We start from the raw sequence: 25,194 nt of genomic DNA on the forward strand, positions 1-25,194 counted from the left end.
TGTATACGATGTATGATTGCCGGTGGAGATCAGGTCGCGCTGGTTCCCTCCGCCTCGGCCTCGGTAGGGACAGCGCCCCAACCGCTCAGGCACGTATCGCCCCGCCAGAGCAAATGCCCCTTCTTGCCGTCCACTTGTCCGTTCTTCTGCCCTCCTCCATTCTGCGAAGCATCATCCGCCACTTCCTCCCTCTCATGGAACGCCATCTTTGCTGGTTGTCGCTTACTTGCGACGACAGGGCTCGAGTCCGAGGTAGAGGTAGCGGACAAAGCATCGAGAATGGGAGGGTTCGGGATGCTTCGGATAGCTTGGCAGGCGAGGCAGGTATAGTGGGTCTTGTGAGTATGCGTCTTGCTCGCTGCGTTGTCAGCTGCGGCCACAGATAACGCTAGGGACTATCAGAAAGTATGTACTCACGTCGATTGCGGACTTTGCAAGTCAGACCGGGAATTAATACCGTCGAGCATGTTTTACAGATAGCGCGCTTGATCGAGGGGTCACTATTTATCAGCTCATCCAACCCTCAAGCCAAGGTAGACACTCACAGCTTGATCTGGGTATGTACAGCCATCTTCTTCATCTCCTTCGTCCCCTTCCTGGCAAGTCGCCCCCACTCGACCGTTCTGTCCTGCTTCTCTCCCTCCACTCCCTCGACCGTCACAGCCTGTTCCGGCACCGTTCCCCGCTCCGTCTCGCCTCGCCCATTACTGCCACGCCCTGCCTTCTTCTTCTTCGATGGACCAGCGCGTACGCTGGGTCCCGAGCCAGACGCTGGGACAAGCTGCTGCAAGAACGCCGCGGCTTGATGTGCAAAATTGATACGGTGAAAGACATCTCGGTTTGGAAGAGGGGGACCGGCGCGAGCAGATGGAGCCGCTGATTTGCCTTGCTTGGCCTTGACCATGGTAGCCTGACGGATGTGCGGGACGATGATGCTGATGTGTATCGAAGGGTCGGCTGAGAGGAAGAGGAGCGAGCCAAATTCGCGTGTCCAATTTATCCGCCAAGTCAGCCGGATAATCCGCCGACTTTTTCATATGCATGTCCGGTGAATCAGCCAACTCTCCCAATTAATCCGCCGACTTTTTCAATCGCTATTTCCCACTCGTCGTGCATAGCTAGGATCGTGAAACTCCTAGATATGGTAGGGACAGTAGCATAGAGTACGGGAAAATTGTTCAGGAGCACTCCGGGACCCGCCAGAGGCGTGGAGCTCCGCCCAAAGACAGCCTCAAAATTCTGCCTTAATCTCCACTCATGACTACATTTTTCAGGCACATCATCTATACTTTCTCCTGGCAGCTGCTGTAGCCAGCATTATCGCGATCCCTCCTTGTGTAGGTCTTCCCAGAAGGTAAGGTACCGCAGGATGGCACCCCTCTAATCCGGCACATTCGCGCAGCAGTGAGCAGTCTGACGTCATCTCAGACCCAGATATCTGTCTGTAGTCTTCTGCAGCCTGGACCCGCCCCAGTACAACTTTGCTACATGGCAGCCAGGACATCAGTGCCTATGGAGTATCCCTAGTGGCCTGACTAACCGTATGGGGAGCGGCGAAAGCACGCTGAATCTAAGCTGTTGAGTGCCACGTGGCCTGAGGAATGTGTGGCAGGAGGACCTTGTCGATTTTGGGTGTGGCACGGCCATAAACCGGCCGCTAGGGCTGCCTTGCGATCGCTCTGGACTGTACGGGTCCTGCAGGAGGTCTCTTTGTACTCAGTGACCCTTCTATTGCAAACCAGAGCCGTCAGATCTGATGCTCAGGTTGCAGGTAAGCCAAGAAGCGGACCAAATCGGGCCATGACAGGCTGATAGCAGTGTCATTTTCATTCGCGATTTGTCACGCATGTGCGCGTGCCAGCCGCATGGGGACAATTTTCCATGGCTTGCACGACACTGTTATATCCTCCTGTAGAGTCCCAGAGCTGCAGCTATGCATGGCGAGCGGGAAATAGCGATTGAAGAAGTCGGCGGATTAATTGGGAGAGTTGGCGGGTCTTGCTGAAAGTCGGCGGATGTATCGGCTATACATAGGAAAAAGTCCGCGGATTATCCGGGTGACTTGGCGGATATATAGGTTTCGCGCCAAATTCTCATCCAGCTAGATCGATAAAGTTTGTCCGTAATGAGGAATGCGGAGCTTGGGGTTCCGAGCCACCTGCCTGGCGCCTGGCAGGCTGGCAGGATGAAACTCTGCGAGTCCATTTCCTGGCGGCAGATTACGCCCGTCTGCTGAGCTGTCTCCTGTCGCAAGCTACATGTGCCCATATAGACCCGGGAGTCCAGTCCTGAAAGGCAGCAGTTCTGTTCCCCACTACGGACATCTCCGGCGACTCGAGCCGTAGCCGGCGGTTATGGAGGTCCACCCAGGGGACATCAGATCCAGAGCCATATGATGAAGCGGCCGAATGACCTGCGCTTTCACAGTCATCTCTCTTTCATTCAAGATATTGAGCGCAATATGTCCATCCAGTACATCAGAAACCCGGAATACCCCGGCTCGAAACATGCTAGTAAGTCAAGAACCCTACCTCCTGGGTCACTCACTTGGCACACTCTGACCCGCAGCCCCGGCGACTATCATGGGGAACATCGTCTTTGTCTCTGGCCAGACTGGTGATGGCGAGATCGAGGGCGCTGCTGTGGGTCCTTCCCCCTTTCATTTACAAACGCGGCTAGCGGGTCTGACCTCTCTCAGCTCACGGCTCTTGAGCAGATCAAGATGATCTTGGGCCACGCGGGGTCCGGTGTCAACAAGATTGGGAAGTGCAACATCTACTTGGCGGATATGGACAACTTTAACAGGATGAATGTGGTATACGTCAAGGTATGTCTCATTGGATTGCGCTAGGCGATGATAGCAGCCAGGCTGGGGTAGGGCTGACTTCTGCAGTGGTTCGCAGATCAGGATGTCCCCACCCCTGCTCGGACTTGCGTCGCTCCTGCTCGGTTACCTCACGGTGCATCATTCGAGATTGAGTGCATAGCATGTCTATAAGGCCTCTGAGAAGCCTCTGAGAGGGGGCCTGGCCGTCCGGCTGTTTGGCTGGCACGCCAGCGAGACCAACAGAGGCGGAGCCATAGCTATGGGAGGGACGATGGGTGCTGGACCGATGACTATGCATTTGAGATACAGAATGAGATGTCCATCTACAGATCTCCCTTGTACAACTTCCCCTCCTTGAACACCGCCTTGAGGTACAATTCTGGCCTGTCCAGCACCGTAATGTCCTCCAATGGGTTCTTCTCCAACACCAAAATATCAGCGATAGCGCCCTTGGCGATCAGACCGAGACGTCCTTCTTGTTTGAGCATCTTGGCGGGGTTGATGGTAGCTTGCTTGAGGAGGGTAGGGGAGTCGATGACACTGGCTCGGACCGTAAACTCCTCTGCGCACGTCAGCTTTGTTCAACGCTGCAAGGAGCACTACTCACCTGTTTGAAGAGCCTGCATCGAGATCAGAAGGTCGGAGCCGTAACAGATAGTGACGCCAGCTTCGTTGGCGATCTTGAGAGCAGTGAGGCCGTCCTGCATGACCTCGACGGACTTGTCGCGGCAGTCGGGAGAGAGGAAGTCTTCGAATGGCTTGCGAAGCATGATACCGTAGCAGCTGAGTGTGGGGGTGAGGTAGACGCCTTCTTTGGCCATCCTGAAGGGTCAGCTCGGACATGCCAATTCGAGGGGGAAACATACCGTTCAGCTGTAGGCTTATCCAGCAAGTTTCCGTGCTCGATCCCCTTGACTCCATTATCGATAGCGTGGTTGATCGCCTCTGCAGTGTAGGCATGAGCGGTACACTGGATATCAGCTTTAGCATCATAACGAAAGGGAAGACTCACCATCTTCTTGCCCATCTGCCACGCGGAAGAAGTGATCGCCCTGACCTCGTCAGGCGAGTACTGGATCGTGTCGATCGCGTCCGTCTCACTCGATACACCTCCACCCAGCATGATCTTGATAAAGTCCGCCCCTTGCTTCAGCTCCTCCCGTACCGCCTTGAGACACGCCGGTACGCCGTCCGCCGTACGACCATAAGCTGCGTGGTTTCCTCCGCAGCAGCCCGTGCCGTCTCCGCCGGACTGGCCCGGGAGAAGGTCGCCGTGCCCGCCGGTCTGGGAAAGCGCCTTGCCGCACTGGAACAGCCGGGGACCCTCGATGAGCCCTTCCGAGATGGCATTGGCGATGAACTTGGTAGCGCCGCCGGTGTCGCGGACGGTAGTGAAGCCACGCTGGAGCATGCCCTTGAGGATATAGGTGGAGCGGAGGGTGACGACTTGAGGGTTGAGACGGACCATATCTCCCATGGTCTAATTGTCAGCAGTGTCAACGCAAGAGGCAGACAAAACTTACAGCAACACCAGGTACAGCGCAGACATGCACATGCGCATCAATCAATCCAGGACAGATGAACTTCCCCTTCACGTCTATCTGCTTGACGCCATTGTCGAGCCGAGCACCCTTCTGCGCGTCCACCGAGACGATCTCGCCCTTCTCGACCCTGATGGCGTATTCCCCGTCCATGAGCTTGCCACCAGCAGCATCGACAATGGTCGCGTTGATGAGGTAGAAGCTCTCGTGGGTCTGAGTGAGCCAGGGCTTGACATTGAGCTCGGCAAGACTGCGAGTCAGCTCTGGGCTCGCAAGATGAGCTGGTATGATACCTACAGAGCGTCTCTGACGACAGGCGGGTTGGGGAACGCCTTTGCGTAGTCGAAGGAATCGGACATGGTGGATGATACTCTGGATAAGACTTGATAGCGGGTTTTTGATGAGGGTAGAGTCTCTGAGTGTGTGATGGCCAGTGGAGGGCAAGTGACAAGAGCAAGATAGCCCGGCTCTTCGACCTCATCGTATCTTGAGGCCGCGAGCATCAACTGCCCTCGGGCAGCCGGCTCTACCGTCGTGGATACTCCGCACAGTGCATGTCTGGTCGCCTCGACAAGGTCCGAAGAGAGCTACCCGGAGTCCGAGCAAGGTCTCTTGCCCGAAGTCATGTGATAGGCTATCGCCCTCTCCCCCTTCCCTTACCCCGCCTTCCCCGAGGGGAACAGCAAGACAAGCTTATCATTTCCTCTTTGGGACTGGTATTTGGTTCACTTATTATCGGGCCGGTACTTGTTCGGGCCACCGCGGGCAAGGACAATCACCTGCTCGACTGTACTTATACTGCTCGAGTTGAGAACGATGCCCCCAACACCTTCAAGAGCATACATCTACCATCATGTCCGACCTGGAACGACAATACTCGGGAGAGAAGAGCATCGCCCAAACCAAGGTGCATGACGACCATGAGAATGAGGATCCCGAGTACGCCGAGTACCTCGTCTTGGCGGAGGAGTATACTGGCGACAAGATGAAGCGGCTCACAGTGAGTCGGGCCTTTCTCTGGCTACGGGCATCAATGAGCGCTGAGCTGATCACCTCAGCGTGCCATCGACTTCCGGGTTGTCCCCCAGCTGATTTTTATCTACATGTGTGAGTTCCGTCTTCGATTTCTGCTGTTTCCGTCTTGCCACGATTTTGGCTGTTACGCCTAGTCGCCACCCAGCTACTGATAGACCTTATACTCCTGACCCATCTACTTGTACTGACTGATCAGTGTCCTACATTGATCGTGCCAATGTCGGTAATGCCCGTCTGTTCGGTGCCCAAACCGGTATGTGTCACAAGTCCGATCTTCCCCCGCAATTCCCTGCCTGCCCATCTCTTCGATCTTCCCACGCACTGCTCTGCCTACCTATCTCTCCCATGCTGGGAAGCGGCTAGATCCTAGAGCAATGAGGCTGATTATTAGATACTGGTCTGAGCGATACCGACTGGAACATCGGTCTCTCCCTCTTGTGTCTGTACTTTTGTTTCTTTTCCCATGACATCTGCTGACTCTCAGTCATCACCTTCGCCTGCTTCGGTCTCCCCTCCAACCTTCTAGTGAAGCGTTTTGGCCCAAAGATAGTGCTTCCCACGCTCCTGATGTGCGTAGGTGGTATCCTCATCGGTGCGGGTTGCTGCAACAACCGTGCTTCTTGGTTTGCTCTTCGAATCCGTGAGTGCTCTGTCCTTAGGCACGAACTATGCTGATTTCAGTCCTCGGAGCCTTCGAAGCTGGGATGTACCCCGGGTGTACTTACACATTGACCACCTGGTACACGCCGAGTCAGATTCACTCAAGGACCTCGATCTACTACTTGGGCGGTGTCTTGTGAGTCGCTCTGGGCAGCAGTCAGAACTTTGCATTGTGCTGACCTCCAAGGTCTGGCGCCTTCTCCGGCATCCTTGCCTATGGCATCGGCAGGCTCGATTACACCTGGGGCTTCCGCGGCTGGCGTTTCATCTATGTCATCGAAGGTCTCATCACCTTCGTCGTCGGTCTCATCGCCATCTTCACTCTCCAGGATACCCCCGCCAAAACCAAGGGCTGGTTGTCCGAGACCGACAAGCGGTTCTTGCACCTTCGTAACAAGTTCATGTACGGAGGTGGTTCTGCCAAGGGCAAGGATGGGTTCCGATGGACTGACGTTCTCCAGGCTATCAAGGTGAGCCATACGCTCAAGATGAAGAGTGCGAAAAGCTGACTTTCAGTCTGTTCACACCTGGATCCTGTGCCTTATTGCCATCTGCAACACCATGGCTCTCTACGGTTTCTCGTTGTCGCTCCCGACGATCGTCAAGAACATGGGCTTCACAGCTGCGGACGCCCAGGTAGGTCTGGCGTTGTCATCAGTACGCGTCGCAGAGCTGACCCTCCAGGGACTCAGTGCGCCACCATACGTGTTCGCTTCCATCTGCGTGGTAGCGTCTGGTTTTTTCTCCGACAAGTATCGTCTCCGCGCTGCCACCATCATCGTTCCTTCATTCTTTGCCTTTGTGTGAGTTCTTTCATAGAGATTGACAGAAGCCGGGGCTGATCATCTCAGCGGTATCCTGACCTGCTACCTGACTGTTCACCTGCCCAACCTGGTCGCCTTGTCGTGTGAGTATTTTCAGCGTCTCGACACGGCTTGACTGACCCGTAGACATCGCCACTTGTGTTGCCGCTGGCGGTCTTTACTGTCTCACTCCCGCCCTCACCGTCTGGATCGGTCTCAACAGCGCCGGCCAGACCAAGCGTGCCGCTGCCATCTCGATTGTCTTCTTTGCTGCCGCCATCGGTGGTGTCCCAGGAAGTTACATCTACATCGCCAAGGAAGCTCGTAAGTCTGATCTTTTAACTCTCGAGACCCAGCTTATACCCAGCCCGCTACCCCACCGGCTTTGGTACCTCCCTCGCGGTCCTCGGCTTCGGTAATCTCATCGTCCCGGCCTTCTACTGGTGGTTCTGCGGCAGGCAGAACAGCAAGCGCGAGGCGATGTCTAAGGAGCAGATCCTCGCCAACCACTCGCAGGACGAGCTGGCAGCGCTGGGGGACTTGTCGCCTTTGTACAGGTACGAGAGGTAATCTGTTGGGGATGGGTACTTTCAGATGGTCTTTGTCGGGATGTCCGAGGGAGAATCGACTTCAGCTTTGGGTTATTTATTGATCATCTCTGTCGTGAATCTAGTCTAGTTGTTATAGAATATGCAAGGGTCCATGTGCCACAAGGACAAAATACCATAGGCAATGGTCCGAAAGGGGTTCTCCGAAACCAAGTTCAGCCCGAACTTCGCACCGTCTTGCCCGAGTTGTTGTTGCCGTTCTACAATCACCTCTCGTCTTCGTCGGTCGGTCTAGCTGGTACTGAGAGCAGTTGTTTTAGCTCGACACCACCACTAGCCACCAGTCATCATGGAGACATCCGCTGGCCCGACAGCCGGAGCGTCCAGAGCATACCGGTCCCGCCGCACCAGGCCTTGTGACAAGTGTGAGCTTTCCCTTATCTTTCTCTGCACATCTATCTATGCTGACCCGTAGGCCGGAGATCGAAACAGCTTTGCATCATCAACGTCGAAGGAGAGCCCTGCGGTGGCTGTACAGCCCGGAAGCAGCATTGCACCTTTGACCTACCCCCTCTGCGCCGGCACCGGCAGGCCAAGTCGGTCGATAACGCGAACGGCGATGGCAGCATTGGGAATGGCGCTATCGCTGGTCCATCCTCGTCTGTTATGGCAGCAGAAGAGCAAGAGGGGGCGTATATGGACCCATACTTGTCGCCGGAACAGCCAAATCAGACGCCTGCCCTGGGATGGAGGGGAGATGGAGCGAGATCAAGCCTACCAGATGTGGATCCGGGTATTCTTCCCGGGCATTTCGAGCTGGGACAGATGGATGGCGGATCTCGACAGCCTGGAGCATCGACATCGCCTTCGGCTCCTCTGGCAAGGAACAACAATGTCAGTTTTAGCCGATCCCTCAACCTCTTTGCTGATAGGTAGACAACCTGGCTTGATCCGGAAATATGGCAGACCCTCTTTCATCCAGAAGCTGCGCAAGCAGGAGTGAGTGAAATCTGGGATATGATCGGTGGGCGCTGACATGTAGCTCCTTCCACCCCCGGACCCCGTCTCACTCGATCTGGAAGCCGCTCAAGGCGTCGAGTCGCACTTTCTCGGTACCGGTACTTTTCGGGGATTGACGCTTCGCGAGATCAACACCGCGACTCAGTCCATCCCCAATCGGCCTGGTATGGTCGAGTTTCGGCAAGTGTCAGCGGACGAGCGGTATCCTGTCTACTTTGTCCGACATCCATCACTCCAGTATGGGCAGGCACCGGAGAATGGTAAGGCGGCGTGGGACAAGGTGACGCGACTGTGCGCGCATTTGGGAAGGGGAACACTTTCTCAGGCGCTAGTCATGTGAGTTGAGTCACACCTGGGACAAGGATCGCGCTGATCGTAGACTGGAGAAGACTGTCCTTCCCACCCTCCCCATCGTCAATTGGCCTCAGCTCGAGCAGGCGTGCCGCTCCGCCGAGGGATCTGGACCGCCATATGCCCTCCTAGCCGCCGCGGTCGCCCACTCGGTATCCTACATCCCCGGTCTTCGTCCACTACACCAGCAGATCTGGGCTCACGTCGTCAACGCCATTGACGCCGAGTTCCGCCAGCCCAGACTGCTCGTCATCCAGCTCGTCCTGCTCCTTCTCTCCAGCAGACCGGGCGTCAACTTTGCGCAGAGCGACCTCGCCCTCTCCCGGGCTATCGGTGCTGTCCACGTCCTGGGGCTGCACATCGACCCATCGCAGTGGTCATTGCCCCGATGGGAGCGGTCACTCCGCATCCGCCTATTCTGGACGACCCTGTTCCACGACAAGATCCGGTCGCTCTTGCTCGGTCGGCCTAGCCATCTGTCGTCCGACAACTACTCTACACCCATGCCGACCATCGAGGACGCGCAGTGGGACAACGAGACTGCGCGTACCACCTTGAGTGCAGATCAAGTTGCAAGCATGGAGGCATTCGTGGCGACTTGCCAGCTCGTACCGATCATCGAAAAGTAGGTCAAAGTTTGATTCTGAGCTGATATCAGACTACTGGACGGTTTCATGACTGTCAAAGCAGCAACCAAGCCAATGGGATACCTATCTCGGATTGCTCTTCTCTATGAGATCCGCTCAGATCTGGATGCTCTGGAAGGGGGTCTATCTCCTGCGTTGTTACGCGGAGATATTGCCGGTCTACAATCATCACGAAGCTACGCTACTGGAGTCCGTGAGTGCGGCTTTCCACAGCTATGCGCCCTCCGCTGATCAGGTAGGCTCGCTACAATTGTGTATAGTCGGCCTCAAGATCATCGTCCACCGCATCGAGCTGGACATCATCGATCGGGAATACCCGCCGCACGTCCTCGCCACAGTGTACGAGTCGGCGTTGGCCACCGCTACGACTGCTGTCCTGACGGTGTCGGAGTTGACCCTGGCGGATCGCATGAGCTTCTGGATGCCTTGTACGCTCTCTTTCCTCACGCTCGATTCTCCGCTGACCGGTAGACACCTTTCATCACATGTCCAATGCCGGCTCCCTCCTGCTCCGTATCGCGTCCGAATATCGCACATCCGATCCCCTCGTCTCAACCCGAGCCATCACTCTCGCCATCAGCTTCTGCACCACCCTCGCACAGTACTGGCAAGAGGAGCAGTGGGACCCGGCGGACGAGACGCTAAAGCGACTTGCGGAGCCTGCGTTCACGGTGGGCAGGGAGGTTAGGGAGGCGAGAGAGGTGTATAGGATCATCTCGAATGCGTTAGGCTATCAAGTCTTGGGTGAGTTGAGGAACAGTTGCTGCTGTCCAAGGATGAGCCGACGCTTTAGATACCGCTTGGGACGACGTGGCGCCGTCGAACCACTTTGGGTTCATCAACGACGGCTTTGATCCGTCGGTATGGACCATCGACGGGATGCCCTGGATCAACTTTTGAGGTCTGTTCCGCAGAGCCCGAGCGAAAGGCATACCACCTGTCCGCGTCAGCTCGAAGCCGGTCCAGGCCCAGAGTCAGACGACGAGGTCCGCCACGGCGAAATCCACCAAGGCGACGCATTCGGCGTGTATATACCGCCTATACCGCCATGCAGCCATATTTTCGGCGGCGGCGGAGCTTGGCAGTCTCTGCTCTTGGTAACACAGGACGGCTCGGCGGCGCTGGACGGGGGACTCGAGTACGCCGTGTCAATGCAGCTATGCTATTGTGGTGATTCACTGCCCATCTGGGACTGACCATGTGCACCGGAAATTCAATATGTGCTGATCCACCATTCTTGGTCTCACTGTGCACAAATCAGGTAGCCCATCTAGACATGACATGGGATGCCCAGAAGAAATGAAATGACTAGTCGACTCTATCTCTCTCCTCTGCCCCAGTCCTCATATCCCTACCCGGCCCCATGCGCATAGCCCTCAGCGCAGCAAACACCATCTCCGCTGATGGCTCCTCCCCACCTTCCTCCTCTTCTTCGTCCTCTTCGACATCTTCGGCATCTTCCTCAGCCTCCTCGACCACCTCATCCTCCACCAACGACGAGACCCTCAACCGGTGTTCCACCCTGACCATCTTTGGCCGACCCCCAATTCCAAAAGCGCCATACGCCTCTTCCACCTCGACGGGCGTTCCGACGGGCGTAGCGACGTCCCGATGTTGCGCCTCGGCTCGAATCCCCGATTGAGCGAGCAAAGCGACCAGGCTGGCCGAGATACTGGTATATCCCTCGAACCGTCTTTGCTCCTCCTTCTCCTCTTCCTCCTCATGTGCAGGTGCGCTAGGACGGCACATTTGCGCAAACATCATTCGCCGCCGCTCCATACACTCTTCCCACTCCTTGTCTTCCGCGTCTGCTTCTTGACAGTCGGTTTCCTCCCTGTCTGGAGTGAGAGCCGGGGCGGCCTCAAGGGTAACGATGGGTAGGGGTTCGGCGACGATAGGGTAGGATTGACGAGGGAAGAAGGCCTCGTCAGGGTTGAGATCGGCGAAGCAATCGAGGGGGGATAGGCACCGAGATCCACGCGCGGGCATGAGGCACGCGCGCTCTTCTGGCTTGGGAGGTTCGAGGGGGGAACGGTCATAGTCATCTGCGGACCAGGTAGAGTAGTATGCCTGAACGTCAGCCGGGCTCAATGGTACCAAGCTGGACAACGTACAGCCAAGACACACCCCTCGCTCTCGTCCCAGCGCACGTTCCTTCCCCGCCGCCAATAATCCCCTCCATCCTGAGATGAAAAGCTCGCTGACCGACTGGTCATAGGCGATGAGGAGCAGGTGAGGCTCGGCTCATCCGTGGACGCGTTGGAGATGATCGACATGGAGGTACCGAAAGGACCGGGCGAGGGTCGGCGGCGCGAGGGGGAGAGGCATGAGCGAAGGCGTTTGGGAGGTACAGGTACTGAGGTGGGTGATGGGGGAATACTGGTTTCGATGTGGAGTATAGGTGATGAGGGTCCGGCAAGGACAAGGTAGGGCGTGGGAATGCTCATGGTGAAGGCGAATGTGTGATAGGGTGATAGTCGAGAAGAGGAGAATGTAGATGTTGGACCGAAGTCAACGCGGTGTTATTCGAAAAGGTTCATGTTAAGCGATGTATCGAGGGGTAAAGAGCGTCGAGAAGGGAGTTCTAGGTGCTGTTAGCACCGCCGCCACTCGGGTCGAAGCAAACACAAAACAAGCTCCGTGATCTGTTTCAAGGAGTCCTCTATTGATTGGAATTGGGATTGAGGGATTATCAAAGGAGGGATATTTGGAATGACTGCCTCCTGCTCTGCCCCGCCCGCCCAACGTCCACCTGTCCCCCAAGCCAGCAGTAGCGCCGTTCCCGATGGTGTCGGACCACACACCAAGCCGCTCCGACCACCACGGACGTGAAACAAAAAGGACGGGCAGAAACTCACATGACGCTAGTGATGCCCAGAAGAGAGTATCAGATGAGGCGGACCGACGCCCTGTGGTCCTCTGGAAAAAGCGGTCGGACGCCTGCACACACCCAGAAGGCGACAGGTGACTGTCGAGAGAAGCGAGCAAAGCAGACGAATGCTTCGACCGAGCGCGAGTAAAACCGCCACTAATTCCCGCTGCTGAATCGCTGGAGCCGAACACCGACCAGGCGACCTAGGCCTCCTGGCTTCACACGGCGAGAGGCTTCACGGAGGGAGTGGGGGAAGTCGAGGACTGGTGAAAGACATGGGTGAATGCATGGGAGGCCTGTCCCTACACCTGCTCATGAGTGCTCCTTGCCTTGTTCCCGCAAAGGATACTTTCGTGTGGCACTTTTGCCTATTACGTTTACTTCCGCTTGTTGTTCTATTTTGACCGTCAGGGTCGATCCAGGCACAGAAGCTTGCCGTAAGGTCACGTGACCAGGGTACGCGAGAGTGATCGAGAGTAGCAGCTTGAGCTGCGCGTAGACTTTCTTCAGCTGGTCTTCAGCTCGGCCTCTTGACACTGTGGCTACATTGGCAGTACTTCCAGCTCGCAAGGGATCTGGACGATGCGGGCGAGTACTATCGAGAGCTCGGGAACTCTGCTCAAGGCCGCACAGTCCGCGCCCGTCGCGGTCCTCCCCTTCGGCGTGCCCCGAGCTGACTGGATTGCGTCGTTGGTCAACCGTGCAGAAGCTCACGTATAAGCCGACTTGACTAAGTAATACATCGTCTATGACTCTATCGTATACTATACCTACAGTTGTCTATGATGTCTATTGATCTATTCTAGTTGTTACAACATGCGGCATCCACATTTGCCGGTACCAGCCCCTGCCACGCTGCGCAACCGCCCTTGAGGTTCACCACCGAGCCCTCCTTCTGTTGCCACTGCCCAGCGCAGAGGTAGCGATTCTTGAGATAGCATGGGATGTTGCAGATACCGAGGAGGGGGAAGAGGGGTAGGAGAGGATTGTCGGTGGAGCAGAGGCCGTCGGGTGGATCAGAGCTTACGCCGACGCAAGTGTAGTCTGCTCGTCAGCCTAGACCATGTCGGGAGCGAGAGAGAAACTCACCACCGTTGGTCCTATATGAGTTGCAAGCAGCGACACAGCCCTTCTCGCCGGAAGTGTACGAGACGTATACGGGTTGATTGGGAAGGTTGTCTCCGCTCAGATCCCTGCTGATCAGTCCGAACCCCCACGACGAGCTGCGCAGACTTACCAGCCAGTATACCTCGCATACCCCGTCCTGAGGCTGTTCCTGCATGTAGGATACACCCTGCTGCTCGTCTTTGGGCCGTAGTGGATAGCGGTACAGGCGCGGCGAGTGAGCGAGACGGCCTCTTCTCCTTCCTCCTTGGCGAGCAACTTCTGCCGACTCGTCTGCCGCTTGGCGATGATGGCGGCTACGCGAGCCTTCTCCGCCGCTTTGATCCGGTTGCACTGTTGCTGGGCGGGGTGGACTCGGGTGGGGCGACCGATGAAGAGGGGAGGGGCTTCGACGGAGCTGCATTGGGCGAGGGGAATGAGGAGGAGGAGTACAGCCAGCAAGAGGTGGGCGAGGTGCATGGCACTCCTTCGACATAGCAGAGTGGACGATCTTTACACTAAAGGCTGAGGAATCTTCTCTAGCTCACTTTTCAATGATCTACATGCCTGGACAGCTGTCATCCTGTGAGTCCATGACGACAGAGATCATCCCGCCTGCCTGAAACATCCGGTGCCTGTGTGTCTCGGAGTAGGCTTTCGCACATTGCCTGCTTACTCATCAGCGATGATGCGCGAGATGGCTATGCAGCAGCTTACCGTGCATACCCCGACTGCCGACAGCTCATTTACTCCACAGCGTCGGTACAGCGAACGTGCTGCTGACGCGCTGACGTATCGATCGATCAGGTGCTCCAGCCGTGTTCCCGGTGCCTGTTTCATAGTAAGCTTGATGGCCTGGCGAATCTTCCACGACGTAATACGATGAGGTACAGCTGGAACGTGCCGCGTTCCGGCTAACCTGTAGACTCGGATCCGACAGACGGCGAGTGGTGCTCTTGCCGCATGACTTGACCGCAACTTGCCCATTCCGGCCTCGAAACAGGCGATGAGCAGACCTGCGTCGCTGGAAACGATGGGATCTGTGGGGGTAGAGCGTTGTTTCATGATGCCATATGCTTCGTCGGGGCGTTATAGAATGTCTCGGATGATCTGATGACGCATGTAGGCGGAGTGTCCGGCGGATTGGAAGCCGAGGGCGCAGTTCGGCGCAGAAGGATACAATTTCCCACTGCAGCTGAACAGGTGATCAGCGACGTCATAGATGCCGTAATTTGATTCAGATGCGTAAGGAATGTGTCTCGGCTTCTCGGTCGAGGCACGGCCGTCAGATCTCGCTCCAGCAGACCTTGCCGGTCAAACGTTACGCGTCAAGCTGCTATGCAGAGCTATGCAGGCCGAACACGATGCCCACGCGAGATCCTACACGGACAGTCTCACGTCATACCTTGACGCACGTGGTTGTTTTCAGCGAAGGCCAGCCACATCCTTAGCCCTCGGGTACGAGCTATGGCCTTTCTTGACTGGTCCTCCCGCCGTACTCTTCTACTCGAGACAGAGCTCTACGGATGCATACCACTGTGACCTAATTGTTACAGCACGTCGAGTCCACATTGGTCGGTACCAGCCCCTGCCAAGCCGCACATCCGCCCTTGAGATCCACTGCAAAGTTCGACGCCGATGTCCATGTCCCCTCGCAGAGATACTTGTTCTTGAGGTAGCAGGGGTAGTCGCAGAGCGGGAGACCGATACTGGCTGTGAGAGGATTGACGGTGCAGACGAGTCCGGTACGGGGTAGAGCTTGGCCGATACCGACGCAAGTGAGATCTGCGATATCAGCCAGAGCTCGGAGAAGAAGGGGAGTGCACGTCAGGGGTACAGTCGCGCATAGCCATGAGAGCTCACCTCCATTGGTCTTGTATGCATTACATGCGGCGATACAGCTCTTCTCGCTCTGGTCCGAGGTCATAATGGGGTTACCGGGTAGATCATCGCCTGTGAGGTTCCTGCTTGTCAGCCCAATCCAGCATCCAATCTGCAAGGGGCTCTGGAGGAGAGTACTCACCAGCCTGTATACCTCGCATATCCCGTCCCCAGGCTATTCGAACACGTAGGGTACACTGGACTGCTCGTCTTTGCCGCATAGACAATCGCCGTACACGCTCTTCTGACCAGTACCACCGCCTCCTCTGCTATTCGCCGCCCATTGAGCTTCTTCCGACTCGTCTGCCGCTGTGAGATGATCGCTTTGACCCGGGCCTTTTCGGCTGCCTTGATACGCGCGCGCTGTTGCTGGGCGGGGGTGACACGGGTCGGAGCGCCGGCGAAGGGGGGTGGGACGAGGGGGGAGTCTGCGCTCTGGCTCTCGGCGGAGGTCATGATGAGAAGGGAGGCGAGAAGGAAGTGGGCGAGGACGTGCATGGTTCAGCTTGCAGCTGTAGGGGAGAACTGGGCTGGCGTGGGGCGAGGCTAGGCAGGATTGACATTGACATCTCGAGCTCGACCTACAGCCCATATCTACCACGACTTCCTCCCATTTTTACCATTCCTTACATCTCACAAGGTTTCACTATGCATGCCTCAAAGCGGACATCAGCCCACACAGTTCGCAATCTACATGAGGGCGAGTGACGAGCATTCAAGATCTTCAGAAGGGGTACGAATGCTACTCCGCCTTGCTCCGTGTGCCGGCTGACAGCTCGTCCGCGTCCACTAGCGCGGAATGGGTGGTGCCTGAATTTGAATGACGGCATGGACATGTGGAGCGTCAATATAATTCTGCTTCTGCCGCTGTATAGGATGCATAACTCTACCGGCTGCCGCGGGCAGTGGATGCGCCATGGATCAAGATATGCTTCGTGCCCGAGCAAGAACGAGCAGCGGATCCGGGCATACGCATGAATGAATTGTAGGCGATAAGTTGCCGATTCCGGCGTAACTATCTGCGCCACCCATTCAAGCCACTCTCAATTCGCTGGAATCGAGTTGTAACTTTATGCTGACATGTACACCTCCATTTGGTCGAGAGTCCTACAGAGACCCTCTACTCGAGCGCTTCAAGGGCAGGTTCAAGACCAGCCAGCCTGGCCAATTCATCCAGTGCTGTGCGACTGTCATGAAGCCTGCTTCAGCGCCTGCTTCGGTAGATGCCATGACGTGATTCGCCCGGATGAGGAATGAGTCGCAGTTTCGCTGGATCTGAGAAGGTCTGAGATCTGGGACGTCGTGGTCAATCGTCAATCCGCCGACTCTCTGCCGATGGAACTGCAGAGACTGATCCTAAGGCTTGAATTGCTTGGCAAGCGCAAGCGGCTGCCCGAGTAAGCTGCCCGAGTTCGAGAAGCATAGTCTACGCCCCTGATTGAATCATCCTACAACCAGCTTCTTATTTTCGCTGCGGGGACTAATACCTAGTCAAGCACGGCCGCGCGCTCGCCCGCACGCGCCACCCTCTCGATCATTGCCGAGACATACCGGAGCCGAGCACCCATGCTCCCCCCCTTCCCCTTCTCTGCCGTGAGCTCTCCCTCGCAGACTGACAGGTCTTCGATCCGAGCAGCACTTCGCCTTATCGAGCACCATGACATCGCCCCTTCCCTGCCCCCTCTCAGTAATCCCTTCTCTACCCCAAAATTCACTTCAGCTTCGCCCCTTCTGAAACGCCCCCCTTTTTCTCCGGACAAAGGATCAGCAACTCCCATGCAGAACATCTCCCGCGCTGTACCGTTTTGAGCCGGGAGAGGCGCTTCCTTCCATCTTCTCGCCCTTGCTAGGCTTATCTAGATGGGGTGCCCCGTGTACGAGGGAGGAGGCTGTTGCTGTTGGTGTTTGACATAGCTGTACATCTAAGGGATCTAACCTGCAGCTCCTAGATCCCGAAGGCTACTGGCTACTGCTAGTATGAAGGCTACTACCCATACTGTCAATGGCACCACTACATACTCGGCGGGAGGCACCCCACTTCCTCCTCACTCCTCACTACATATGCAATCTCCTCCCGGTATTACTAGCTACACCCCGCAACCCAAACACCACAGCACAGCATCAACGGACCCCCTTTCGACTCCATCCCCTTCATCGCCTCCCCCGCACCCTCGCCTCCCTGTCCTGCCATTATACCCGGGCTTCGACCCCTCTCTCCCCCTCTCATTCGTCCACTCCTCCTTCGCTGCCCGACTCCACGCGCACCTCGCCTACCCAAACCTCTCATCCCCCCTTCAACCCCTTATCCGCTCGCACCAGCGCGGCCTCGCACGCGCAATGCCCCCTCAGTCTCACGCGGGCTCGCCACCCCCTCCTCGCCGACACAAACACCAGGCGGCACCTCTCTGCCCCAACTCTCCGCGCAGACCCCACGCGCACGTCGTCCCCCTCTCCAGGAGCTCCGGTTCGAGCTATACGGATATCGCTCAGAGCCTCGCTACTGTTCCCCCGCCGAGTCCTAGTCCGCGCCGAGATCCAGCTCTGGGTCGCGCCGTACCAGGAGGGTTCGAGACCACGTCAACGCGCGCGTCCCTGCCGATACGCCCAGTACAGCAGTCGAGGGTGGCGGTGGCGATGGTGAAGCCCTCGAGCGCGTGTGCGGTGATGTATGAAGGATATGCTCGAACGGGAAATTGGTCCACCGCCTCGCTCCCTGCTCGGTCGTGCGGGGCAAATGTGGTTGGGATTGAGTGTATTCTGCACGCGAGGCAGCCGGACCGGAGGGCGAGGAAGATCGCTATGCCGATGGCTACGGAGGGGCAGACGGACGTGATTCGGCGGAAGGGAGGCGAGAACGCCAAGGCGTGCGTGGAGCGAGTGGAGCGCGAGGGCGCTAAGGTATCGACCGAGTTCCACGACACGGCGGATGGATCATTCTACTCCTTCTGCTCTCAGCGTAACGCCCCGTGAGTACCCCCTCCATCCTCACCTGTACCACGCCAAAGCACCTAGGAGCTAACTCTTCAGCCCCGTACCCCTCCTGACCGGCGGTATCATCTGCCCCTTCCGCTTCTCCAGCTCCATGATTCGCCCGCCGCGCACATTTGGTTCGGTCGGGTCCACCATGTCCACCGGGCGCCAGCGGCGGGTCTTGCGGGATTTGACAAACCATGCTGGTTTGGGCTGATGTAAATGTGGTGTAAGCTATGAGAGTGGGTGTACATGACCTGTACCGGACCCTGTATACCTCTGTAACCTTGACCAAGACTGTACCCGGCGAGGAGATCGTGACGTGGATCAGTAGCAGAAAGAGATGTATGCCATACCAAGTCCACCTCTTTGCTTCGTACACGCCATGCTGTGCTATCCCCTCGCCATAGCGTGCCTCACCTGCAGGCAACATTCCAATAACTGCAGCTCCTCGTCCCCGCCCTCACAGAGCGCCTTGTCGCACTCTGCGACTGCGATCGCCGCAAGACTCTTCGGTATAGCCGGGATAGTAGCGAGCGGGATGAGCGCATCATGAAACTACTGTATCAGCTCTGAAATCCCTGGCCATGCCGGGACATCTAGCTGATTATCGTCAAGCAAGAAGACGTACCTGTTCCAAGACCTGTCCCGCACTCCAACCCTCCCTCCCAATCTTCTTGACCGCCTTCCTGACTGTCTCGAACCCGCCTCTGATCAAAGCAGGCGAGATGCCATCTTCTCGCGTAACTCCTACGGCGTTGAGGAGCGAGTCAATCACTTCGTCAGGTACGACGCCTGATATTTCATGTACTATCTGATCAGCTTCTAGTCTCGCTTAGGGCCAACGCACTGAGCCGAGCAGCTTACTGGAGATGGCAGATATTGGTTCTGGTGGTACAGCGGCCGCGTGCAGACGTTGAGCGGTCTGAAGATATGTAATCGCTTTCCTCAGGTCTCCGCCGGCGAGGTTGAGGATAAGTTCCAGTACCTTTGATATCAGCTGTTGACCCTTATGGAATAAACGAGGACGCGCAAGCTTACCCCATCATCCGTCTTGACGCCCTCAGCCTGAGCAATCATTTCTATCCGCGCTTGCGAGCTGCTCTGAGCGAGCGGTCGGAACCGGAACTTGCTACACCGAGAAGCGACGGGATCGATGATTCTGCAGGGTCAGCTTGGCGTCTCCGACTGGTCGCAGACGAAAATTGCGCAGCTTACCTGGTGACATAATTGCAGACCAGGCAGAATCGAGTGATTCTCGAGTACGTCTCCATGATCCGCCTCAGCGCCGACTGCGCATCCTGCGTCATCGAGTCGGCTTCATCCAAGATAATGAGCTTGAATGGGGGGCAGGGATATGTCTTGCCGTCACTGCGAGTCGTCAGCTCTGTCTCGACGTTGTGCGGATATCGACTGCTTACGATGACAGCTTGACGTTCCGAGGCGTTTCCCGAGCGAACGTCTTGATCTTCTCCCGGACTACGGAGATACCTCTTTCGTCTGAGGCGTTGAGCTCCAGTACGCGGGACCGAAAGAGGTCTGGTCTGATCCCGTCAGCTTGTGTTGCCTGCTGGTGTGTTCGGAGGGTCAGGAAGGCTCAGCTCACCCGAAGAGTTGACGAGCAAGAGCAAGGATTGTGCCTGTTGTGTCAGCTCAGACGTCCGCGAAACAAAGTCGGAATGTGTCCAGCTTACTTGTCTTGCCCGTTCCTGGCGGACCGTAGAAGAGCATGTGAGGCAGCTGTGTGATCAGCTGAGCACGCTTCGGACGATGAGTCGACGCAAACGTCGAAGTAGGGCAGCTCACATTCGTCGAAGCTAGTGCTTTTTGCAGCACAGCGACCGTATTCTCCTGCGATGAGACATCATCGATGGTCTTTGGTCGACTGAAAGGTCAGCTTCTCAGAGGACATTGCGAGCTTGACTAAGCTGATGGCTTGATGGAGGATCGGGAACGATGTGGACATACTACTTCTCCACCCATGGTTGAAGTTTTGGGTCGACGGATGGTCCCGGCGCTGCTGATCTCGAAGCGAAGGTGGACATATCGCGGGTTCCTTGGTCGGAATTGAGTGAGGAGCTCAGTAAAGGTAAGTAAGGTAAGGTAAAGTGGAATAAGAGAAGGCAAGGCATCGCTGCGCGCTTGACTTTGGCTCGGACGCGTCAGGCCGGGTGGAGGCAGTACCTCAGTCGATCCCCCCGGATACAACGGCACATTCCTCACCACTTTCGGTGGTCCACTGTCACACACGATTCCATGCATCGACTGTGTCTAGCATTCAGCAGCTGTGTATAATCACCATGCCGGCTTATCAGCCTCCTCATACCCGGACTCGCCCTCCAGCGGTACCTCCTCGAAATCCCGAAGCTGGAGGATCAGCCGATCCCCCGCCGCCCCGAACGCGAGTTCAGGCCGAGACATCCGGACACATGCCTCCCCGGACGCCCGCTCCAGCTCGTGGCGGCCCTGGTACTGGCATACCTGGCCTGCCATCCTCAACACGAGACTGGTCCTCTCCGTCCAGAGCATCATCCTCGGTCCTAGCGTCCCCAGCTAGCGATATCCGTCCGTCCACACGGACAGACCTGCATTCTAGGCCCAAGAAAGCGGTAGAAGGTACTGGGATGGAGGACATGGAGTTTATTCAGTCTGTGTCAAGGAGCGGAGGAGATGGGGCAGAGGGAGATGCGTAGGTCCGTCCCCTTCCCCTGACTCACACTGATGTGCAAGTACTGATGCGGCAGACTGAAGAATTGGGGTTTGCAAGAGCGGTACAGGCGGTATATTGACGAACGAGTGAGCTCACTCCGCAGCTATCGTCTTCTACGATAAAAAGTAAATCTGACCGGGCAGCTCGACAAGCATTACGCTCTCTTTCCTGGTTTCAGAGATACTCCACCACCCGCTAGGGCGACGGACCAGCTCGAAAGTCTAGGCAGTATCGTCCTGCTCTTCCGGAAACTACGCGAAGGTATCGCAGCTTCAGGCCGGGTCGACGACTTCGCTATAGAGGGTAGGTATGCGTATACCTCCTTGCCCGTGTGCTTGACCCATTCACCTATCCATCTCAGCTGATCTCCTCCCTCTCATGGGGTTGTGTAGCTGACTCTCCAGCCGTCGAATCTTCCGCCCTCCTCGCGCTATACGCTCGCACACCCACCCAACTCCTCTCCTCCCTCTCCCCCCTCGTTCACACCCTGTACACCTCGGCCGACATCTGCCGTTCCTCCGCTATAGCCAAGCGGACCCCCGTCGGGCTGACCGCCTCCTTCTCAGAGCTCAAGCTCCTCCCGCCCGCTCCGGACATCCCGGACAATCGGGGGCTCTACGCCTCCTTGTTGTTACTATATCATCTGTGCCATTCTGGGTCAATCACGGCGTACACGGCGGCGCTGGGGGAGTTGACAAGGCCTAAGCGGACAATATTCCGGGCGCCATTCGCAGATAGCACCAGCGGCTCCAGCGGTACCAACGGGTCTCAACCGACTGAGAAACCAAAACTCCCCCCTCGGCCCTTCTTACATCCTCTCGACCCCTCTCTTCGTCTGGCTCGGCGCCTCGCTCGTATTCTCTCGGCAGAACGGTTCGATCCGGTCGCATACTGGGGTATACTGGCCGATCCGAAGACAAGCAGCGCGGAGGGGGCGATGATCAGCTGGGGTACGGATAGGGTCAGAGAGAGGGCCTGGGAGGTGTTGAAGAAAGCATATCTGGAGCTCGGGATGGAATGGGCTGGGGAGTGGCTAGGCCTCGAGGAGGGCGAAGTAGGGGAGTGGGCAGAGGGGAAGGGGGCGCAAGTGAAGGATGGGCGGATAAAGCTGAGATGACGCCTTCGTGGTGTGGGGGGTAGACAGTATCACGTATCAAGTTTGATAAAGCTGTTGACGCTGATGCTGAGACATCGAGACTCTGCTTGTAATGTTGTATCATGTATCATGTATCATATGGCATAGCTAGTAGCTACACAAGTGAGGTGTCCCAAATATGAACCGCCAACTAGTTGAACAAGAACCACCCTCGAGCTATGTATGATGGCTATAATATATGAAGTATTTGAAGGTGTACGTAGTAAGAGAGGAAGGGCAAAGACGAGAATATTGTATGCGCCTACTTCCTTGGCCCCCTTCTGTCCTAGTCCCAAATAAGCCAACGGCGTTCCGCCATCTCTGCCGCGTCCTCTATTCCCTTTTGCGCCTGCTACTTCGCCTCTCCCCGTTCATTGCCGACGTGGACGTCGATCGTTGTTTTGGTACTTCTTTTCCGCCGTTGTGTTTTGTCGTCATGCGCTTCGCGCCCGATTCGCGCAGACCGTTCGGCATGTGCCGTGTTGACTTCTCCTTCTCCTTCTCCTCTTCTCTTCTTGTCTTCTCCCTATCGGCTTCCGCCTTTTTTCTTCTTCCCTACTTTTGTTCTTCTCCCCTTCTCCCTCTTCACCTCCCTCTTCACTCCCATTCCTGAAACCTCTCTCCCTCTCCATCCCCCTCACCCTTCCCACCCTCCACCCCCTCCTAGGCGCTAATGCGCACTCCCCAACAACGCCTTCGCCTTCTCCTCCATTCCCTCCCCCACACCCCCGTTCCCACTCCCGACCGCCACACCCCCATCCCACGGTGCTCGGGGCTTATGCTCCTCGACCGGACTCCCCAACAACGCCGAAATGGCCAAACTGGACCGTCTCTCCGTCGTAGGCGGGAACCACAGCTGATCATCATCATGTCCGGGCGGGTTCGGCTCTTGCAGTGCCCGGATAGGCTGGTTGATCGCTGATGCCCTGGGGATCTTGCGCGCGGGGAGCGAGTCGCCGCCGATGCTTGACGAAGAAGAGGAGATGTCGATATCGTCCAGCCGGCGCTTGCCGATACCGCCAGAGGAGGAGGAGGTAGGTAGGGCGGGGTACTGATATTCCACGACAGAAGGTGGAGCGGCGACGGAGGGCGTGTGGAGGGGGGCAGAAGGGGGTCCGTGCGACGATCCAGGTCCAGAGAGGGGAGTGGGGTACGAGTAGGGCGTATTCGGCTGGGTAGCAGCGTAGGAGGCGACCGAGTAGCTCGAGTGATGGCCGTGGCTGGGTCCGTGCCCGTGACTGGAAGGGGGAGGGAGGGGTTGGGCGTATGGGCCTTGATTCTGCGACTGGCCGTAATAGCCGTTCGCAGTCGGAGGAGGAGGAGGGTAATTGTAAGGCCCTGTACTGCCGGCACTCCCGGGCGGAGCGGGGCCGTACGAGCTGCCATTGGGACCGTTGGCCGTGGTTGACGTCTGAGCATAAGTAGGCTCGGGGTATGTGTACCCTTCCGCGGTGGGAGCCGGGGCAGGGTGAGATGGGTAGTACGCTCTCTGCTCGTGCCCGTAGGCAGTGTGTGGTGGGGGAGGGGAGGACCAATTTGGCTGTGGGACAGGCGGGGGAGCGGTATACATAGGTGATTGAGGTGGACCATGGGCGGACGTGGGTGGCTCCGAATCGGCATAGTGTCCCTGAGATCCGCTGTGGAGAGGAGGAGGGCCATCTCGGGATCGATACCCCCCGAATCCCTTGGCGGGCTGAGCGATGTCGCCCGTCTGAGGCCGGGCGGGCGGTCCCTCATAGTATCCACCGCCATAAGCCGAGTATCCCGCCGAAGAGCCAGGACGACGAGATGGACCGGGTGTCCCCTCCATGCCGGCATGAGGAATCTCCGGAGGGGGATGGAAGGGATAGTCGTACCCGCTATTGCTGGTCCGGGGGCGGGTATTGTGATCCCATGTGGTCCCTTCGTCCGCATAAGGAGGGTATGCGGCGGCAGTGACGACGGGAGGAGAGACGGTTCCCTCCTTGCTCCCTCGACGCTCTGCATTCCGAGGCCGCTCCACCGCGTTCTTGGGCACCTCGACGACCTCGCCCCGTTTCTTTTGCTCCTTGGTCGCACGCGCCGAGAGAGCGGCATGGACGGGCGAGAGTGTGTTGAGCATGTTCTCATTCAGGTCGGGAGCGTCCGAGTGGACCGTAGCGGCATGTTGACGGAGATTGTCGAGGCGGGAGAATGCCTTGCCGCAGTGGCACGGGAACGGGCGCTCTCCGGTATGTTTTCTGATCGTCAGCTATGTCGGGTGCGGATTCAAGGGAGACTTACCGAACGTGCCTAGCCAAGTGCTCGCTCCTCGTAAAGACCCGATCACACTTCTCAAACCCCCTGCACTGGAACATCTTGCCCCCGCTGATCCCGACGGGAACGATGGGATTTCCGTCCGGCGTGAATTGGATGAGCGAGCCGCGCTCGTCGCCGTTCAGAGGTGGACTGGGTACGTGATCGGAGCCCTGCCCGGCGCCATAGTATGGGACAAACGACCCTGAGGCAGGAGTAGCGTAGGTGCTGTCCGGTGGGTACGAGGCGGCCTGAGGGGTGGCAGAGGGGAGGGTGCCGAATTCCTGGGACCGAGCAGAGTGGGAAGAGTCATTTCGCTCGGGAGAGGTGTGTGTATCCGAGCGGTTTACGCCGTGCGATGAAGATGGGGCGTCATCGTGCGATGATGGAGGGCGGGAATAGTAGGGAGGAGGGATGGGAGCTTGATGATCTTGACCCTGGGTAGGTGCCGGGCCCTGCCCCTGATTGGGATAAGGTCGGTCCTCATAGGGGGTTGTCATCGAGATGGAACCGTGTCGGTGCGGAGGAGCGAGGGGTGCGGTAGTGGTGAGCGACATGGTCGCAGAGTGAGAGGGGCGATCAGGGATAGGGGTTGGTGCCTTGTTTATCGGGAGAGGTATGGGGGAGAGTCAAAGGGCGAGGGGCCGAAAGGCACCGCCGATGAGCTGAGAAAGGCACCCGGCGGTAGTTGATCGCCAGGGGAAGCTGAGCGGTGGATAGAGCTGTGTAGGATGGGGAAGGGGAGGAGGGGTATGAGAACCGGTCTAAAGGGTATCGTCAGCCTCGAGCCATGACGAACGAACGAGTGGAGCTCAC

General features: G+C 57.2%; 12 protein-coding genes across 12 annotated transcripts; 5 read left to right on the top strand and 7 right to left on the bottom strand.

The window, feature by feature from the left end:
* Positions 1-29: 29 nt before the first annotated feature.
* MKK02DRAFT_41068 (RNAse P Rpr2/Rpp21/SNM1 subunit domain-containing protein) lies at positions 30-904 on the bottom strand (the record flags this gene model as incomplete). The annotated part of the gene is made up of 3 exons (XM_053091411.1): positions 30-358; positions 418-500; positions 546-904. The coding sequence occupies 3 exons, from the start codon at positions 902-904 to the stop codon at positions 30-32; spliced, it is 771 nt and encodes a 256-aa protein (XP_052942535.1).
* Positions 905-2,461: 1,557 nt separating this feature from the next.
* On the top strand, positions 2,462-2,998 carry MKK02DRAFT_41069 (Endoribonuclease L-PSP/chorismate mutase-like protein; the record flags this gene model as incomplete). The annotated part of the gene is made up of 4 exons (XM_053091412.1): positions 2,462-2,513; positions 2,569-2,642; positions 2,699-2,827; positions 2,894-2,998. 4 exons carry the CDS (start codon positions 2,462-2,464, stop codon positions 2,996-2,998), a joined length of 360 nt encoding a protein of 119 aa, XP_052942536.1.
* Positions 2,999-3,150: 152 nt separating this feature from the next.
* MKK02DRAFT_41070 (uncharacterized protein) lies at positions 3,151-4,727 on the bottom strand (the record flags this gene model as incomplete). The annotated part of the gene is made up of 6 exons (XM_053091413.1): positions 3,151-3,389; positions 3,435-3,649; positions 3,694-3,797; positions 3,840-4,307; positions 4,351-4,618; positions 4,666-4,727. 6 exons carry the CDS (start codon positions 4,725-4,727, stop codon positions 3,151-3,153), a joined length of 1,356 nt encoding a protein of 451 aa, XP_052942537.1.
* Positions 4,728-5,221: 494 nt separating this feature from the next.
* On the top strand, positions 5,222-7,436 carry MKK02DRAFT_41071 (major facilitator superfamily domain-containing protein; the record flags this gene model as incomplete). Its single annotated transcript, XM_053091414.1, has 12 exons — positions 5,222-5,368; positions 5,427-5,475; positions 5,600-5,656; positions 5,795-5,842; positions 5,888-6,043; positions 6,085-6,199; positions 6,251-6,533; positions 6,580-6,699; positions 6,748-6,866; positions 6,915-6,970; positions 7,014-7,190; positions 7,234-7,436. The coding sequence occupies 12 exons, from the start codon at positions 5,222-5,224 to the stop codon at positions 7,434-7,436; spliced, it is 1,530 nt and encodes a 509-aa protein (XP_052942538.1).
* A 327-nt stretch (positions 7,437-7,763) lies between these two features.
* Positions 7,764-10,332, top strand: MKK02DRAFT_41072 (uncharacterized protein; the record flags this gene model as incomplete). Its single annotated transcript, XM_053091415.1, has 9 exons — positions 7,764-7,839; positions 7,890-8,308; positions 8,351-8,413; positions 8,457-8,770; positions 8,814-9,410; positions 9,444-9,625; positions 9,672-9,860; positions 9,904-10,176; positions 10,226-10,332. 9 exons carry the CDS (start codon positions 7,764-7,766, stop codon positions 10,330-10,332), a joined length of 2,220 nt encoding a protein of 739 aa, XP_052942539.1.
* Positions 10,333-10,740: 408 nt separating this feature from the next.
* MKK02DRAFT_41073 (uncharacterized protein) lies at positions 10,741-11,879 on the bottom strand (the record flags this gene model as incomplete). Its single annotated transcript, XM_053091416.1, has 2 exons — positions 10,741-11,502; positions 11,547-11,879. 2 exons carry the CDS (start codon positions 11,877-11,879, stop codon positions 10,741-10,743), a joined length of 1,095 nt encoding a protein of 364 aa, XP_052942540.1.
* Positions 11,880-13,106: 1,227 nt separating this feature from the next.
* MKK02DRAFT_41074 (uncharacterized protein) lies at positions 13,107-13,888 on the bottom strand (the record flags this gene model as incomplete). Its single annotated transcript, XM_053091417.1, has 3 exons — positions 13,107-13,348; positions 13,394-13,497; positions 13,542-13,888. The coding sequence occupies 3 exons, from the start codon at positions 13,886-13,888 to the stop codon at positions 13,107-13,109; spliced, it is 693 nt and encodes a 230-aa protein (XP_052942541.1).
* Positions 13,889-14,951: 1,063 nt separating this feature from the next.
* Positions 14,952-15,745, bottom strand: MKK02DRAFT_41075 (uncharacterized protein; the record flags this gene model as incomplete). Its single annotated transcript, XM_053091418.1, has 3 exons — positions 14,952-15,193; positions 15,272-15,372; positions 15,432-15,745. The coding sequence occupies 3 exons, from the start codon at positions 15,743-15,745 to the stop codon at positions 14,952-14,954; spliced, it is 657 nt and encodes a 218-aa protein (XP_052942542.1).
* Positions 15,746-17,626: 1,881 nt separating this feature from the next.
* Positions 17,627-18,476, top strand: MKK02DRAFT_41076 (uncharacterized protein; the record flags this gene model as incomplete). Its single annotated transcript, XM_053091419.1, has 2 exons — positions 17,627-18,255; positions 18,317-18,476. The coding sequence occupies 2 exons, from the start codon at positions 17,627-17,629 to the stop codon at positions 18,474-18,476; spliced, it is 789 nt and encodes a 262-aa protein (XP_052942543.1).
* Positions 18,477-18,652: 176 nt separating this feature from the next.
* On the bottom strand, positions 18,653-20,304 carry MKK02DRAFT_41077 (putative DNA replication factor; the record flags this gene model as incomplete). The annotated part of the gene is made up of 10 exons (XM_053091420.1): positions 18,653-18,817; positions 18,891-19,069; positions 19,127-19,247; positions 19,301-19,421; positions 19,478-19,630; positions 19,681-19,803; positions 19,866-19,899; positions 19,954-19,999; positions 20,066-20,144; positions 20,228-20,304. The coding sequence occupies 10 exons, from the start codon at positions 20,302-20,304 to the stop codon at positions 18,653-18,655; spliced, it is 1,098 nt and encodes a 365-aa protein (XP_052942544.1).
* A 255-nt stretch (positions 20,305-20,559) lies between these two features.
* On the top strand, positions 20,560-22,086 carry MKK02DRAFT_41078 (uncharacterized protein; the record flags this gene model as incomplete). Its single annotated transcript, XM_053091421.1, has 4 exons — positions 20,560-20,948; positions 21,004-21,055; positions 21,113-21,272; positions 21,374-22,086. 4 exons carry the CDS (start codon positions 20,560-20,562, stop codon positions 22,084-22,086), a joined length of 1,314 nt encoding a protein of 437 aa, XP_052942545.1.
* A 688-nt stretch (positions 22,087-22,774) lies between these two features.
* MKK02DRAFT_41079 (uncharacterized protein) lies at positions 22,775-24,935 on the bottom strand (the record flags this gene model as incomplete). Its single annotated transcript, XM_053091422.1, has 2 exons — positions 22,775-24,323; positions 24,367-24,935. The coding sequence occupies 2 exons, from the start codon at positions 24,933-24,935 to the stop codon at positions 22,775-22,777; spliced, it is 2,118 nt and encodes a 705-aa protein (XP_052942546.1).
* Positions 24,936-25,194: the final 259 nt, after the last annotated feature.

Source organism: Dioszegia hungarica, assembly GCF_025882075.1.
Source record: "Dioszegia hungarica strain PDD-24b-2 chromosome Unknown MKK02contig_25, whole genome shotgun sequence".
In the NCBI taxonomy this organism is placed as follows: Eukaryota; Fungi; Basidiomycota; class Tremellomycetes; order Tremellales; family Bulleribasidiaceae; genus Dioszegia; species Dioszegia hungarica.